The sequence below is a fragment of the Festucalex cinctus genome, chromosome 16 (genome assembly GCF_051991245.1).
Source record: "Festucalex cinctus isolate MCC-2025b chromosome 16, RoL_Fcin_1.0, whole genome shotgun sequence".
Taxonomy (NCBI): domain Eukaryota; kingdom Metazoa; phylum Chordata; class Actinopteri; order Syngnathiformes; family Syngnathidae; genus Festucalex; species Festucalex cinctus.
The window spans coordinates 2,897,972-2,915,000 of NC_135426.1; the positions used below are offsets into that span (position 1 = coordinate 2,897,972).

Consider the following 17,029-nt stretch of genomic DNA (forward strand, 5'->3'; position numbering starts at 1 on the left):
TTATTTTTGGTGCTCAGATAAAAAAAAAAAAAAAAAAAAAAAAAGAGGCACTTTCCGGTCTGTTTCTTTGCTTTTTGTGATGTGTTTCATTGTCCACAGGGGCTTGGGGTTGTGAAGGTGGGAGTGACTGCAGGAAAAAGGCGCCGCAGAGTGAAACCTCAAGGTCGCACAGGCAAAGAGATGGCGAGTCCGTGAGAGAAGATGGAGGAGCAACAGAGCAGTTTTTGATTCTCCTGGGTCTGACTGTGCAACTCGCACACTCACGCATGAATGTGTGTGCGTGTGAGGGGTTTGAAGGTCTGTCCCCGTGGGTGCATTCTGCAAAGTCACATTGCTATCCCTTTCTTTTTCAGTGTTACATCTCCACCCGTTTAGTCCAGGTGCTATCTGAACTCCCCCCTGTCCATCTGGCCCATTCCGGAGAGCGACATTTATGAGGAGTCTGATTTTGACTGATAAACAGGCTCAAGTCATATATCAACTTCAACTTATAAATGTCCTTTTTACAAATAGTTTAGTAAGAAGAACTTATTAGTATATTATTATGATAGAAGTATTAGAGAGTAGGACTAGATAAGTTTTTGTACTTCTTCCTACTCCTTTTGAACATGTAAATTATGACACTATTGACAATTTTTTTGTTCTCTTTTCTCCTTTTTTTTTTTTTTTTAACTTTAACTTGTATTTTATACTTATTTGTTTGTTTATATGTTTAATAAACCAAACCAGTTTGGACTATGTGCAAAACTTTTGCACAAAAAAAATTGAATCTGAATTTCCCCATGTGATTATGGAAGAAAACTCTTTTTCAAAAGGAGGAGCTAACTAAATGAGAGCTAGTCCTCGGATTTTTCTGCTGCTCAAAGTTAATGAGCAATAAATTATTCAAATTCAAGTTTTCACTTATTTCTACACAGCATTATATTTATTTTTTAACGACACACTGTTAAAAAAAAGAAAAAAAGAAAAAAGAGAAGAGGTAGTAGTCGTTTAGTTTTGGGGCTCGGACAGATTAACATTTCCATTCATTTTAATGGGAAATATTACCTCGATTGATGAACAATTTAGGTTACAAACGGGCTCATGGAACCAAACTAAATTCGTAATTTGAGGTTTTGTTGTAATCCCACGTCTTGTTCGATCTGTTCCAAGGTTATTATAGTTAACAAACACAAACAAAATAATTGAAGCTAAAATTGAGCAAAAATATTTTTGGAAATGAAATCAAATTAAAACAATTGTTTTAATTGTTGCAAAAAATAAAAAATATCTTTTCAAAATGGTATTTTTTTGATGACATTTTATATGTCTTATGACTTATGTTAATCTCACACTCATAAATACGCTTTAAAACATACAAAAAAAATCATAAAAACAACTAAAATGAATGATTTTTGGAAAAAAATAAAAAATAAATAAAACCTACAAATCCTACCTCGCAGAGCTTTGTATGACTAACTCAAATTGGAAAACAAGAACAAAAAAATAAATAAATAAATAAATAAATAAATAAAAGGTTTCATGAAAAGTCCTCAAGTGAATAGCCCTGATGTGTTTATTGGCAAGATGAATCAATCTTTTGTGGACAGCCCCATCTCGCCCCATTTTGCATTCCGTCCTGTCAATCCCCCGATTTCCCCGCTCCAGATGTTCATGGCCACTCTCCCAATCGGCCTCCTCACCTTGCAGCTCTCCACTCTTACTGTAGAGTTCTCGTCTCTGCTCTCTCAAGTAGGCGCTCATGCTGATGGCGTGCGATGACGACTCAAACCTAAGACAGGCGTGCAAATGTTGACATGAAATTGAAAAGTCTTGGGGGGTGTGAGCGTCATATCACTGCGACGACCAGACTTTTAGGTGTCAGGTGGGCTGACGCGTATGAGCCATGATGAGCGCGGCGCTTACTTGAAGAGCGACTGCTTGGCGCGCTGCGGTTTCTTCTTGGCGAAGAAGGCGGCAAACTCGCTGCCCGTGCTGGCGTAGGCCAGCTGGGCCGACGGCTCCGTAGCACTGCGGCTGTTCTTCACGTCCAGGTACTCCATCAGCAACACCTGCTCCAAAGAGACGATTCATTATCAACAGTGGCTCCTAGGGGTGCACCAATCGATTAATCGGCCCCGATTTCCTTCATTTTGGAAGATCGGTGATCGGCCGATCCCTTAAAGCCCATGTGTCAAGATCCGGTCCTCGGGGGCATGTTTTCGAGGTATCTCTACTCAAATGCACCTGATTCAATGATCAGGATAATTACCAGTCTCCTGCAGACCTTGCTGATGAGCTTAAATATGAGTCAGCTGTGTTGAAAGTGGGAAACTTCGAAAACTGCAGCCCTCGAGGGATTCAGTTTGACACCTATGCCTTAAAGGCATACTTGACTGATTGAGCCATGTTCAGCAGTAAAAAGTTCACATTTTGTCTATAATTAATGTGCCAACCATTATTTTTCATGTACAATTAGTACCTTTAAAAAGTAATTTTTCCACTTGCTGTCGACTGATGATATCACCTGTGCTGATGAAGAAGTAGGTAAACGACCAATCATGGCTGAGTTTACTGACCAAACCCAGAAAACAGGTGAGCCATGATTGGCCGTTACCTAATTCCTCAGCACAGGTGATGTCGTCATCAGTTGACAGCAAGAGGAAAAAAATAGTTTTTAAAGGTATTCATTGTACATGAAAAATAGCGGGTGGCACATTAATTGTGGGAATACTTCAGCATTCCCACATATGATGTGATTTTTATTGTCCACACTTTTTTGCCACCTAATAACTCCCACATAATACTTCCAATTTAGACTGTTCAAATTTCAACTAGCTGCAAAAATTGACGCCTCCCGGGGTATATATTGTCTGATTACACATTACTTAAAGTACTTGCACAATTTAACGTTAAAGATCAACTTTTTTCCATTCATTTTCAATGGGACAGACATTGAACTTCTTCTAAGTATCACTTTTGCAGTATCTACATTGCCTAGTAACCAGGAGGTCATAACTTCATAATTTATCTCTCAATTGACTTCATAAGCATTACACATGCATTCAAATCTTGGCATTCAGCATTCCCACGCAATTTCTCCAGAAATTGCACTTAGTCTAGTTATCAGGGTTCTTGCGGGAATCACTCTGTGAAATTTTAGATCTTTTTTTGACTTTTTTTTTTTTTTTAGACCATTATGAGAAAAATTTTAACCAACTTTACGACTGACCGAAGACCCCTTAAAAAAAAAGGGGGGGGGGCACATGTTTGATTCTCAAAACCATGTCAACTTGTATTGGTTTCAAACATGTCGAAGTACACCAAAATCATACAACATATACAAGACAATAAACAATATTGACAATGACCAACCTGAGATGAACTTCAGTTGTCAAAACAATGTACACAACAATCACATACACATATATATATATACATACATACATACATACATTCAACCTAATTTAAGCAGCTTTAATTAATTTTTTTTTGTTTTTTTTATTATTATTTTTATTATTATTTTAAACTTCCTTACGCTAAATGCCTTAGTTTGCTGAATAATGTTTTAATATTGTCATTGTATGTTCTTTCTAGGAAATTTTGTACCCTATTTTTATTTACTCTTCTTCCTCTGAATGTTAACTACTGTTTGTTGATGCTTATGTGTTGCCTTTCCTTGCGTAAAGCACATTGAGTTGCCTTGTGTATGAAATGTGCTCTACAAATAAACTTGCCTTGCCTTGCCTATACAACCATATTCACGCCCAAACTCCCCAACTTTATATATTTTTTGTAAACTTTGCAATGAGCCGAGTGCCTATCGCCGGCTACCTCATCCAACCAGCCGGAAAAGTCGGGAATTTCGAGCCAGTTCTTGTTGAACTGGCATTTACCCATTTTCTTACAAATTGACTGTCCGCACTTTCCGTTCTGACTTGCTAAAAATAATTGTCCACACTCGCCGTTCAGACAAGCTAACTGCAATATCTTGGCGGAAAGTCGGGAACGTAAACTTGAAATGTACGGTACCCGGTAGTGGACAGAGTACCGAGCCACCTAATTAACAATGTTACATTCACACAAATAGCGAAGGGGCTTTGTAAGCCTGTGATCAGACCACTCTTGGATTAGCGATTGTAACTTTCAATTAGTTTCTTGCCTCGTTAAATAAAGGAAATGCAAAAAAAAATGTTTCGATGAGCTTTACTCGCTAGCGTTTCATTGCCAGAGCTGTACAGTGTGTTCACACCTCTGGACGTGGCCGCTTCACTGACATTCGCACACACCGGAGATAGGGGCTTTGCTTTGCTTTGCTTTGCTTCGACTCACATTATGGCAAAAGTCCTCTCGGGGAAAAAAAAAAAAGTTCCAGCATCGCAATTAACTGGCCACTACTGTGCTAATATGCTTTGGCTAATATCAATAGTGATGTCTTCTGTTGTTTTGGTACACAATTCAACAAATGTAACAAAAACAAAAAAGTGAATACATACCAACCCAAGTCTGCCAAGTTCCTCGTTCACCAATCTGCCCGTTTGTTTGTTTTTGTCGCGGTAGTGTTAGCTTAACATGTTGAGCTTGGGATGTCTGCAGACAGCAACAACGAGAATTCCTCCCCCTCCTGTTGTCGTATCTCGCGGCAAAACAAGCCGCGGCGCGTCACATCTCATTTGCACCGCCCCACGTACCTTCGCTCCCGTCCGCCTGAACTACATTGAAGTACAATGCAAACGCACCCCCTCAAACGTCCCCTTCACTTTGAGCACGCAAATAATAGAAACAACAGAACACGCACATTTTTTTGTTCTTTTTCTTTCTTTCGACAGAGCAGACACTTCTCGGAATCTAAGGAGCGGATGTAAGAATTTTAGACTTGGGTAAATTAAATTTTATACCTAGGTTGAAAATATGGCTGTTTTTTAAGACATTTTAGGCCTAAAATTTAACTTTATGAATTTTAGAATTTTTAAGACTTTTTTTTTGTTTTTTAGACCCCGCGGGAACCCTGAGTTATAGACAAAATATTAACTTTTTACTGCTGAAAATGGCTCAATCAGTCAAGTATCCCTTTAAAAATAAACCAATCCTTTCCACCAATCTCATATCCTCAGAGGTGTGAAAAAGTCAGCCACTGTCCTCTTCTGCTGAGATGACGAAATCGATTTTCATTTTTATTTGAGAGAACTACTTCATGTGTAGTTAAAACAACCCATTTGTATTATTGTTCAATGTTTTCCAATACAATAAGATTGGAACACTGAAGGTATATGCTGCTTGTAATGGGAAAAAAAATCGCTATCGGCAAAAGTCGGGATTGGCAGGTCAGACTTTTTAAAAGATCGGGGATCGGCCGGGAAATTGTGATCGGTGCAACCCAACTGGCTACACAAGTTCATTCCATAAAACTTTCCCACAAACAGACGCATAAAATCGCCCAAAATGTCTTGGTAGGAAATATTACGTTTCAGACAGAACTAAAATGATTCAATAATTGATTGAATGCAATGTCTGTTATAATATCTCTGCAATCTATCACAATCACAACTTTTTCCACAGAAAAAGAGCACAAGAGTGTGTGTGATGACCAGTGTGGAGAGCCGCGTCCTCTTTTTAGCCGATGATCTATGATCCAAAATCCGTCAACGTCCTATCATGCTTCATAAAAATCTTATCAACTTCTAACAATAGGACGAGCCCGCTGCCAAATCTGGTCCGACTCAGAAAAGTTCATGTCCATCATTCCATTCCGGCCGGCTCTCGTCACCCTCTCATTTGTCAAAATCGTTTCTATATTCTCACTCCCTCGCCCCGTCCTCGCACGTATGCATATGCTTCGAAATAGTGCTGCTAACGTATCAAAATGGCTCCGTGATTTAGCGGGGGCCCATGTAGAAGCTGAGCGTGCGTCTAATTCGGTGCATGGCGCCGTGCGGGTCGGCCCAGGAATGGCACAGGACTAATGGGCGGGCAGATGGAGATCCATCCTGCCCGTAATGATGTCATTAACGCAGCACGAGAGCAACCACGCATGTCGCCATGCATGGGAAAACAACACGATACGCATCCGTTCATGTGTGCACACGGCTGGTGAAAAAATTATTTTTGTTTCGTTTTTGTTTACGAAATGAACACTACTACTGGTCTCATTCTGCTAACCCCATTCCAGTATTAATTAGTAATGATGAGCTGATGTGGCCACCCTAGTTTGCCCGCAACTTGCAAAGAGAAACCAATGATATGCCAACACTTGACACTGAAGAGGACGCTGGATTTGGACTGATTTTGCAAGTCCCACAGAATATTGTGTTCTATATCTATCTAGTAGAGAGGCTGCATCAAAGCCTTCTGTATGCTCCAAGCATAAAACAAAACCAAAAAAACGCATAAATATGTCTTTGGGACACTTAGAACCTTTAAAATAGAACATATGTATACATTTTTGGGAGCAAATGAGTTCATGTATTCATGCTACAACATGGTTGATCACATGGCAGCGAGAGATTGTATGATCCGCTATTGTGTGCATAAACATGGATTGTTTTTGATGACGTCTCTGGTGGGTTTGTTGTAACAGATGTCGGCAGGGTGTCGTTTGGACGCGACGGAGTTGTCAGCGTGCTCGCTCGGGCAACATGTAAATACGAGGAGGAGACGTGACGCGTTGATTAAAACGTTGAACGTGAACAAGGCAGCGACGTCGCTCTTCATATCTAATTAAAAGAGTGTCGTTTTCTAACTCGCTTGATGGCAGTTCAATTTTTCCTCCTTTTCAACTCGACTGATATGCATATTTGTATTCATTTTTCTCCGACACATAAACACAAAGTATCTACGGGTTGATTTTAATTCACAGCAATTAAAATAATCATTTTGCAGCAAGAGATATGAATAGGAACAAAAGTCCAATGTGATGAGGAAACAAGATTAGGAAGAAATAGTGACAGGAAGAAATGTGTTGAAAAAAAGATATTGCAGAAAAGGAAAATCACAGTATCGGAGAAAAAGCGAGGACTTATCAAAGTGGAGTCCACATCAAAGAAGCTGCTGCGTCATCTCCAAAAAACGCAGACAACTTTGAAGAAACGCAGAAAAGGACGGAATGGAAATGAATTCAAACCGCAAGCAGAGATCAACACAACACCATAACATATAAATACGTTCATTTTTAAATGTTTTAAGTGTCCCAAAGATGTATTTATACGTTTTTTATGTTTTTCTTTTTTTTTATGCTAGAGCATACAGAAGGCTTTGATGCAGCCTCTGAACTGCAAAGAACGGTTGAAGAAATGGTAGTTACTACACAAACGGCCAGCAGGTGGCAGCAGAACAAAGGAGATCAACCAGGGCCATGCTGAAAAAAAAGCTCAATTACTCATAATTCCAATTAGCTATATTCTAATGCTAATTGCTGCAAAACGGAAACAGATAGAAATATACTTTTTTTTCCTGATGAAAGAAGAGACTTTAATATTTCTTTTGGTAGGTTCCATGTTTTGACAGCACTAGAACACAATATTCTGTGGGCCTTGCAAAATCAGTCTAAAATCAAAACAACCAAAACAACTGGGAGCGAACGGGATTGCTTCAGTCAAAATAGTTGGGAGCGAATGAGTTAATGTGACCTTTAACCTTTACTAATCGAAGAAAAAAAAAAACTTGAGGAAAACTAAAAATAAACAGACATAATGAAGTTGCTGAAATGTGCACACCCTCTCATCATTGGTGATGTTCAGAATGACGAAATCACATTCCATCGACTATTTAAATGGGAGTCAGCACACACACCTGCCACCGTTTAAAGTGCCAACTAAAGTTAAGATGTTCAAGTAGGCTTTTCCCAACATTTTTCCCCCTTCGAGTAGGGATGTGACGGTAACCACAATATTGTGATATTAAAACTGCCTCAATATCATCATTTTCATGTTCACGATATTTAAATGCAACACATCTGTTCAAAAAGTCAGGTTGAGTTCCATTTGTGCAGTTGTAGCACTCTCTGGTGGCCATTTTTTTTTTTGTGCAATTTAATTTTCATTAGGCATGTTTTGGCCTTATATAACAATAATAATAATAATAATAATAATAATAATAACATAACATTGCTGTGATGTACAAAAGCACAATATTGCACTTGTGAAATGTCGCCAACCTCCCCACAATATCGTGCTAATGATTGTATCGCCAGCTTCATATTGTGATAATATCGTATCGTGATGTTTGGATATTGTTACATCCCTACTTTTTCGCAGTAGCCTGAAGGTTTTGCACCACCAAACGATTGTCATTTGGTACGGTTCATAATTCCATCCATCTTGACGACGGCCCTGGCTATGGCAGAAGAAAAATACGACGCAGGTATTTTTAAGACTCGCAAGAATCACAATTCACAATCATAATAAGTATAAGTGCGTCCGTTGTGAGATAAGATCCATCTTGGCGACCAATCAAATTTCTACAGTGAGAAAAAAAAAAAAAAAGCAGAAGTCATTTGAATTCCCGCTCGGTGCTGTTCATCGGCAGTTAATGGGATTAAAGAGGAAATGACAAAAGGAGCGCTCACCTGGAGGTGTTGTGAAATTGAGATACTAACTCCTGCGACAATGCGCACGATGTGCAAACAAGGACGGAATAAAATAATCAACAGCTAGCAGAGAGATCGACAACAGGCTTTTATATTTGTAGCTGTGTTATTGTCCCCAGTGGGGGGGAAATTTACCCGATGAGAAGAATAACAATCCAACAGGTATCGTCGGAATGAAGATTATCAAGATGTAAAGATGTCCTCCCACACTCACAATAATTCAACCTCGCACCTGCTTAGACAAACTTAAATTATTATTTTTTTATTTTTTTCCCCCAGCTTGCTGACAAACTGAAGGCCACGCATAGCGCCAGCCGCTGCTCTTTCCCTTTCGACCGATTCATCTGCTGCTCATCAAAAGGTGAAGTCATACATCTCAGTGGCAGTACAGTGGAACCTCTACTTACGCACGTCTCTTCATACGAAATTTTCGAGTTACGAAACGCCTCAACGGGAAAATATTGCCTCTTGTTACGAAAGAAATTTCTAGATACGAAGGTAAAAATACATTACCGAACGCAAAATACTTTCGGCTATGGCTATTTCCTACCATAGGTACCTATGAGCGTAAATACTGGGGGTGGGAATCTCTGACATGAGGCCGATTCGATATGTATCTCGATACACAGGTTGCGATTCGATTGAAAAACGATTATCTTTCAGAACAGAACGGTTCGATACGGTTCGATTAAGTTTGAGAACGATACAATTTTCGATTCGATACGATTAATTTCAATATTCAAAACTTATAGTGACATTTGTTGTTTGTAAGCATTAATCTTAAAACACCACAAATTTTTACAGTATCTACAAATGTGTTAAAAAAGAACAACAACAATGTCTTCTATATCTTTATATATTGAATCAATTATTTAAATGGACCGGAACAAAGGGCTGGGCGATATGACTGAAAAATGTATCAGTTTAAATATTTATTAGTCGTTATTGACAGTTATGATTGTTTTTTGTTTTTTTGTTTTAAATTCAAAATCAGGATCAGGAAAACAAAAGGCTGATAATTCAATTTGAAATATAAATATTTAACCTTTAAAAAGACAACAACACAATTAAACAGAATATGACCACATGGTGAAGTATTTCAGAAACATAAATTTAAGACATGAAATAAACCTACCGTCCAGCCAAAAGAAATATGCAGCCACCTTATGGAACAATAAATCTATCAAACACATTTTAACCACTTAATATATCCAAAAATATTTCCAAAAGTGCCCTAACCTTTTTATCAACAATTTTGTTTTTAACAATTTTTGTTTTTCTTTGCCATCACATTCATTTTTGGTTAATGTATGACATCTTTTTTGTTTTTTTAATCTGAGACACGATGATGACCACGGAATCACCACTGTTTAAGTTTTGTTTTTTGGGCTGTCGTTCATTTTGAGTTTGATGACGTCATCACGGGCACGTCTCAGTTCTCCTTTCTGCTGCTCATGCTAGTTGTGGACATTGACAGGGAGCCACAAACTGAGAAATGAGATACTTGCAGTGTGCTTTTAGCTTAGCTGGTGTGTTGGCTGTGGGACATACCTGTGTCGTTTGAATCCATGCATTGGATCGTCACGGGAGTTATTCTTTTGGCTCGCGCGCAGTACCAACGCCAGCCCGGGACATACAAGTGCACCGAGAGGACTCGATAGCCATGGGAAATACCGAGATGTGAGGCACCGGCTTCTGCTAACTGTCTCCATTGTTGCATGTTGTCACTCGTTGTGCGCGACTCCGCGCGTGCCGTGTCGCGAGCACAGCGTTGACGGTAGGCGCGCCCCCCCCCCCCAAAAAAAGGTGCGTAACGTCTTTGCATTATGTTTACAACATCCGGGGAATGAAGCGTCTCTGAGCGCTACTTTGCTAGCTCTCTGTAAACACGGAAGTAGCTTGAATAGTGCTGCTACTGAAATGTAAACAAAACAAGTAGAGCACGGTGCAGAACTCTTGCTATTGTTATGAAAACCATAAAGCCTCACTCGCAACCGATTCACAGCAACGCGATATCCGGTCCACAGCTTTACAAGCAATGTATCTAAGGATTCAATTTAAAGGATTTGTTAAAATAATACTGGATTCAACTAATGCACGCATTGACAATATCACCAGAGAACTACAAGAAGTGAAGGGGAGTCTGCAATATACGCAAAAGGAGGTGGATGAGCTTAAAACAACTCAAATTAATCACATTGAAAACGGTAAAACCATGCAAACTGAAATGTACAAAATATGTGACAGTTTAATTATTTTAAATGATAAAATGGAATATTTAGAAGGACAGTGTAAAAGAAACAATCTGATTATTGATGGAATTGAAGAATCACCAGGAGAAACATGGACTGACACCGAAGATAAAGTAATGAAACTATTCAGAGACAAATTACAATTTCAGGAGAAGATAGAATTGGAGCGTGTGTATCGGACTGGCAAACGGGAAACTGGGAGGACCAGACCCAGGACAATTACAGTTAAATTTGAAAAATACAAAGATAAAACAAAAATTCTACAAAAAACAAAACATCTTAAGGGCACAAACATATACATAAATGAGGATTTTACTGATATTGTTCGAAAAAAACGGAAAGAACTTATACCAGAAATGAAAGCAGCACGGGAAAGAGGAGAGATTGCCTACCTAAAATACGACAAGCTTATAATTCATCCCCGTACAAGCACACCCAGACACTTGCACCAACACAACTCATCAATAAAATGAAGGAATAACACAATACACTTGATGACGAAAAGTTGACAAATACTAGAATGGAAAATCTATACCCAAACACAAAAAAATTACAAATATTTGATTATACGGAACATAAGACATCTGTTCCAGAAAATGGCATTGACCCAGATAAATTTTTATGTAGTAACAACTATGACCTTGCCTGCGAGTACCACACTAATGAGCAATTCAATGCAAATGTAAGTAAGGATTTTCGTGCATTCTCAATCATACATTTTAATAGTAGAAGTCTATATAAAAACTTTACAGAAATTAAAAAATGCTTGAGTAAAATAAATAAATTCCAAATTATAGCCATATCAGAGACATGGCTTGATAATGAGAAAATAAGCGATATAGAAATGGAAGGATATGAATTGTTTACAATGAATAGGGAAAACAGAAGGGGAGGAGGAGTTGCAATATATGTTGATAAGGTTTTCAAATGTAGTAAAATTGAACATCTAACTACTACTGTGGATAATGTAATGGAATGTGTAACTATTGAAGTTCATATAAAAAATATGTCAAACGTAATTATAAGTTGTATATATAGGACACCAGGATCATGTCTTGATACATTTAACGATAAGTTAACAGATATCCTTAGTTATACAAATGATAAAAAGTTGCGAATATTGTGTGGTGATTTTAACATTGATTTATTAAATCCTAATGGACATCAGAAAACAACTGATTTTATAAATATGATGTATAGTAATAGTTTATTTCCTGTTATTATAAAACCTAGTAGAATAACAATCGATACAGCTACACTAATTGATAATATATTCACAAATAAAATTGACCTTAAAATAGAAAGTGGACTCCTTATTAATGATATAAGTGATCACCTCCCGATTTTTGCAATTTTTTATGATTATTTTGATAAAAAAATGAAGCCGATTACTTACACATTTGAAACTAGAGTAAGAACAACACGCTCCATGGCTGCCCTTAAGTTGGATTTAGAGAAACACAACTGGTCTGAGGTTTATTCAAATAACGATCCTGATATTGCATATAGTGAATTTCAGTCAACCATTATTTCTCTATATAATAAACATTGTCCATTAATTAAGATTACAAGAAAGTATAAAGGTCCAAATAAGACATGGATGACAAAGGGGATACAGAATGCATGTACAAAGAAAAATAATTTATATAAAAGATTTATTAAATTGAGAACTGTGGAAGCTGAAACAAAGTACAAGATCTATAAAAATAAATTAGCAAATATTATTCGAATAAGAAAGAAAGATTATTACTATGAATTATTAGAACAGAATAAAAGCAATACACAAGAAATATGGAAAACACTAAATCATGTAATTAAAAAAAGTTCTAAAAAAACAAATTTTCCACAATATTTTATAAAAGATAACGATATGGTAATTGATGAAATTTCTGACATAGCTAATAATTTTAATGAATATTTAGTTAACGTGGGCAGCAACTTGGCAAACAAAATCCCAGAGCCAAGAAACAAACGTGAAATAGATAAGAACATTGTAAATAATTCATCCACAATGTTTCTTAATGATGTGAATGATATAGAAGTATTAAATGTTGTGAAAACATTAAAAAATAAAAAGTCTACTGACTGTCTTAACATTGATATGACATTAGTAAAAAGTATTATAGAATATATTGTAAAACCTTTTACATATATTTGTAATTTATCATTTAAAACTGGTATATTTCCATCAAAAATGAAGATAGCCAAAGTCATTCCTGTTCATAAAGGTGGAGAAAGACACAAGTTTAATAACTACAGACCAATATCATTGTTGCCACAGTTCTCAAAAATTCTAGAAAAATTATTTTCATATAGATTGGATAATTTTATTGAGAAACATAAGCTCTTAAGTGAAACCCAATATGGGTTTAGAGAAAAACGGACCACCTCAATGGCAGTCATGGAGCTTGTAGAAGCAATATCTACCGAAATAGATAATAAAAAATTTACTGTTGGGATTTTTATGGATTTAAAAAAAGCTTTTGATACTATAGATCATTCTATATTAATGAATAAATTAAAGAAATATGGAATAAGAGGTTTAGCTTATAAGTGGATGAAAAGTTATTTGGAAAATAGATATCAGTATGTGCAGTTTAATAATGTACAATCAGAACACATGAAGATCACTCATGGAGTTCCCCAAGGGTCTGTGCTCGGCCCTAAATTATTTATACTGTATATAAACGATATTTGCTGTGTCTCAAAAACATTGAAAAGTGTTTTATTTGCTGATGATACAACTTTCTATTGTTCAGGAGAAAACCTGAAGCAGCTTCTGACTACTGTGGAGTATGAATTGAATATATTAAAAAAATGGTTTGATGTAAATAAATTATCATTGAATTTAAATAAAACCAAGTTCATAGTTTTTGGCACGAGACAAATCACTCATCAAGTCAAAATTATGGTGAATTCAATTGAAATAGAAAGGGTGAATGAAAATAAATTCCTTGGAATTATTATCGATGATAAATTATGTTGGAAGCCACACATAGAAACTGTTAAAAGGAAAATGTCAAAAATCATAGGGATACTCTATAAAAGTAAGGATGTTTTAAACATGAAATCATTATATATATTATATAGTTCATTATTATTACCATATTTGACCTATTGTGTGGAATTATGGGGAATGGCATATAAAACAAATACTAACACCGTTTTCAAATTGCAAAAGAAAGCTATAAGAATTATTAATGGATCAAAGTATACAGAGCCAACACATCCACTATTTATTAAATTAAATGCAATGAAATTTTATGACTTGGTGGATTTTAAAATAGCACAAATAATGTATAAAGTTTATAACAATTTACTCTGCCACAGTACTCAGAAGTTATTTGAAATTAGACACAGTCCTTATGATATAAGGGGTACAAGTGTGTACAAAAAACCCAAAACAAGAACAAATATTAAGCAAAGGTGTGTATCTGTAAAAGGTGTTGATCTGTGGAATCATTTGGAAATTGCTCTGAAAAATTGTGATTCAATGCTGGAGTTTAAAAAAATGTTTAAAAGTAAAGTTCAAAAAAATTATCTATGTCAAGCCAGTATATGAAAAATGTACATGTGAGTATGTGTAAGTGATCTAGATAGGTATTATGGTATATGTTTAGTAAATTTATGTATATATGTTTTTGGTAAATGTGAATAGGTTAAGTGCACTTGTGTATATATATATATATATAACTTGGGTTATATATATCATTTATTATTTTATTATTATTATTTTTAATAATCAGTAAATGAAAATTGTATTAATAATGAAATAAGTTTAAATATATTTAGTAAAAGGGGTAGGACTAGATAAGTTTTTAACTTCTTCCTACTCCCTTTTGAACATGTAAGTTATGATTAATTGAATGATTATGTTATTGGGATTTTCTTCTATTTTGATTGTTGTTGTTTTTTGTTTTATCTCTGCTGTTCATTTGTTTATATGTTCAAAAAAAATAATAAAAGGAAAAAAAAAAAAAAAAAAAAAAAGGAAAGGATTCCCGGCGGATTTTGTATCGGTTGACAAGTCTGCTACCGATATGGCCGTTTAGCTCCCCTTGACGACCGATGGTTCGGTCGAATCGTTTTTTTGTCCCACCCCTAGTAAATACTAGATCGGTGTTTGTGCATCGTTCTGGCATCCCATTGGCTAAGAGGAACCTTTACCATAGGTATCTATGAGCCTAGATACTAGATTTGATTTGATTTGATTTGATTTATTTGTTCATTTTTCCTTTCGGACAGCATTGATGACAATCAAACATTACATCATACAGTTTAGACATATAATAACCGAAAAGAAAAAGGGCTGGCAGGAAGAAGCATAAAGCTTATAAATTCCCGCCCCCATACAAAACTAGGACGCAAAAGATCAACAATAAAAATAAAAATCAACAGAGATGATAAAATTTCACTCAGTTCATCAAGTCCATGAAGTTAGATATCCAGTTGATTACATTCGGAGACATTTGATTCAAGCAGGTGGATTATTGAAAGTTCACTCAGTTCATCAAGTCCAAGTAGCAAGTTGTCGAGATGATTACTTTCGGAGACTTTTGATTAGGCAAATGGATTATTGAAAGTCAATCAGATCCTCTTCACCAGTGATTTGATCGCATATAGATCATGACAAAAGATTCTTTCCGGTAGTTCGTTGATCACTTGTTGATTAGTACCATGTGGATTATCACAGTCCAGCAGCTTTAGATAACTGGGCAAAGTGAAGACCAGTGATCAGTGTCTATACAGCGTCCTCATCATTCATCCCGCGGCCCATGAAGTGTTCCGATAGTTTTTTGTAAATGTATGAACTAACGGCCAACGAATTTGTGCAAAAATTCAAACAATTGGTGATTGATGAAGGCACAGTAAGTTTTTAATTACGACGAGACGGGCCTTTTTTTTTGGGGGGGGGGGGGGGGGGGGAGATGCCTCGCCATACCGGAAGTTTCCATGACGTTTCAGAATTTGTTTAAAAGAATCGGTCAGAAAAAGTGTTCACCAGTCGGGTGTTTGCTCACTCAGATGATGTTTGCCTTTGACATTTACGAAGCATTGTTTAAAAACAAAAAAACAAACAAACAAAAAAACATCCTTGGATCAGTTCTTTGCAAAACACCAGGCAGAAAAAACATTTCTGAGAGAGAACGAACCAAAGAAGGCAAGAAACGATGAGGACAGCAGTTAAAAAGGTAAATGACCATCATTTTTATTCTTTACTCTATTCTTTGTTTTTTACATTACGCAGAACTCTCATTTATTGTGCAATAATCTAATTGTAACATGCAATTGTTACATGTTTTGATGCATTTTTATGCTTTATAAAACATTTATGTCTGAATAAGGCTCGGAACAGATGAGGGCATTTACATTGAAAATGCGTCTCTACTTACAAAATTTTCTACTTAAGAACTTTCTTCCGGAACCAATTAATTTCGTAAGTAGAGGTACCACTGTATCGACAAAAAAAAAAAAAAAAGATAAAAGCCGGGCAAGTTCAATATTATGAACAAATATACATATATATATATATTAAGGGTGTCACGATTTCGATTTTTTATCGAAATCGATCGAAATTACGTCACGATTTCGAGCATCGAAATAGAAGAGAGGACACACGATTCGATGCCCCCCCCGCGCCCGCCGCCACCGCCGCCACCGCCGCCACCGCCACCTCCCAGGAAAGCAAATGAGACGCAGCCATTCAGCTACTAGCTAACGGCACTTGTTAGCTGACTTCTCCTGCAGTCATGATGGCAAGCGCGGACAGACACAGCAATGGTGCTTCAAGCCGCTCCCGCTTCTCTCGTCACCAGTTTGGAAACATTTTGCGTTCCCGGTGAGTTATGTCGACAACGTTCACGTTGTCGATAAAAAGACCACAGTTGCAAGATATGCTATGTGCGCGTACTGTACTCGGCCACGGTGTTACGCCCGGCTCGTCAAGGGGAAGGGAAGTAACACAATAACAGAAAATATAGAGTAGATAAACACGGGTCGACTTTAACATCTGAGTAGTTTTAATTGAAATTTCAGGCAGGGGTTTGACAAGGGAGTGAAAGTGGAAGGTGAACAAATAATAACCGCATTTGACAGAACTGACAGAACGGAGGAGAAACAATAACCAATAGGGGTATAATACACGGATACACAATAGCGTCGCGCTGGCACAGTCGTCCAATCGGAGTGTCGCGCTGGCACAGTCGTCCAATCG

At 36.9% G+C, this 17,029-nt stretch overlaps 1 protein-coding gene across 2 annotated transcripts in view; it reads right to left on the reverse strand.

The window, feature by feature from the left end:
* exoc4 (exocyst complex component 4) overlaps nt 1-17,029 on the reverse strand; it is a 378,154-nt gene that overhangs the window by 236,327 nt on the left and 124,798 nt on the right. For both annotated transcript variants that reach the window (XM_077500828.1, XM_077500829.1), the window contains exons 9-10: nt 1,906-2,051; nt 1,683-1,771 (exon numbers count right to left, since the gene is read on the reverse strand). In XM_077500828.1, coding sequence (XP_077356954.1) covers nt 1,683-1,771; nt 1,906-2,051 — 235 coding nt within the window. The remainder of the gene's footprint in view (nt 1-1,682; nt 1,772-1,905; nt 2,052-17,029) is intronic.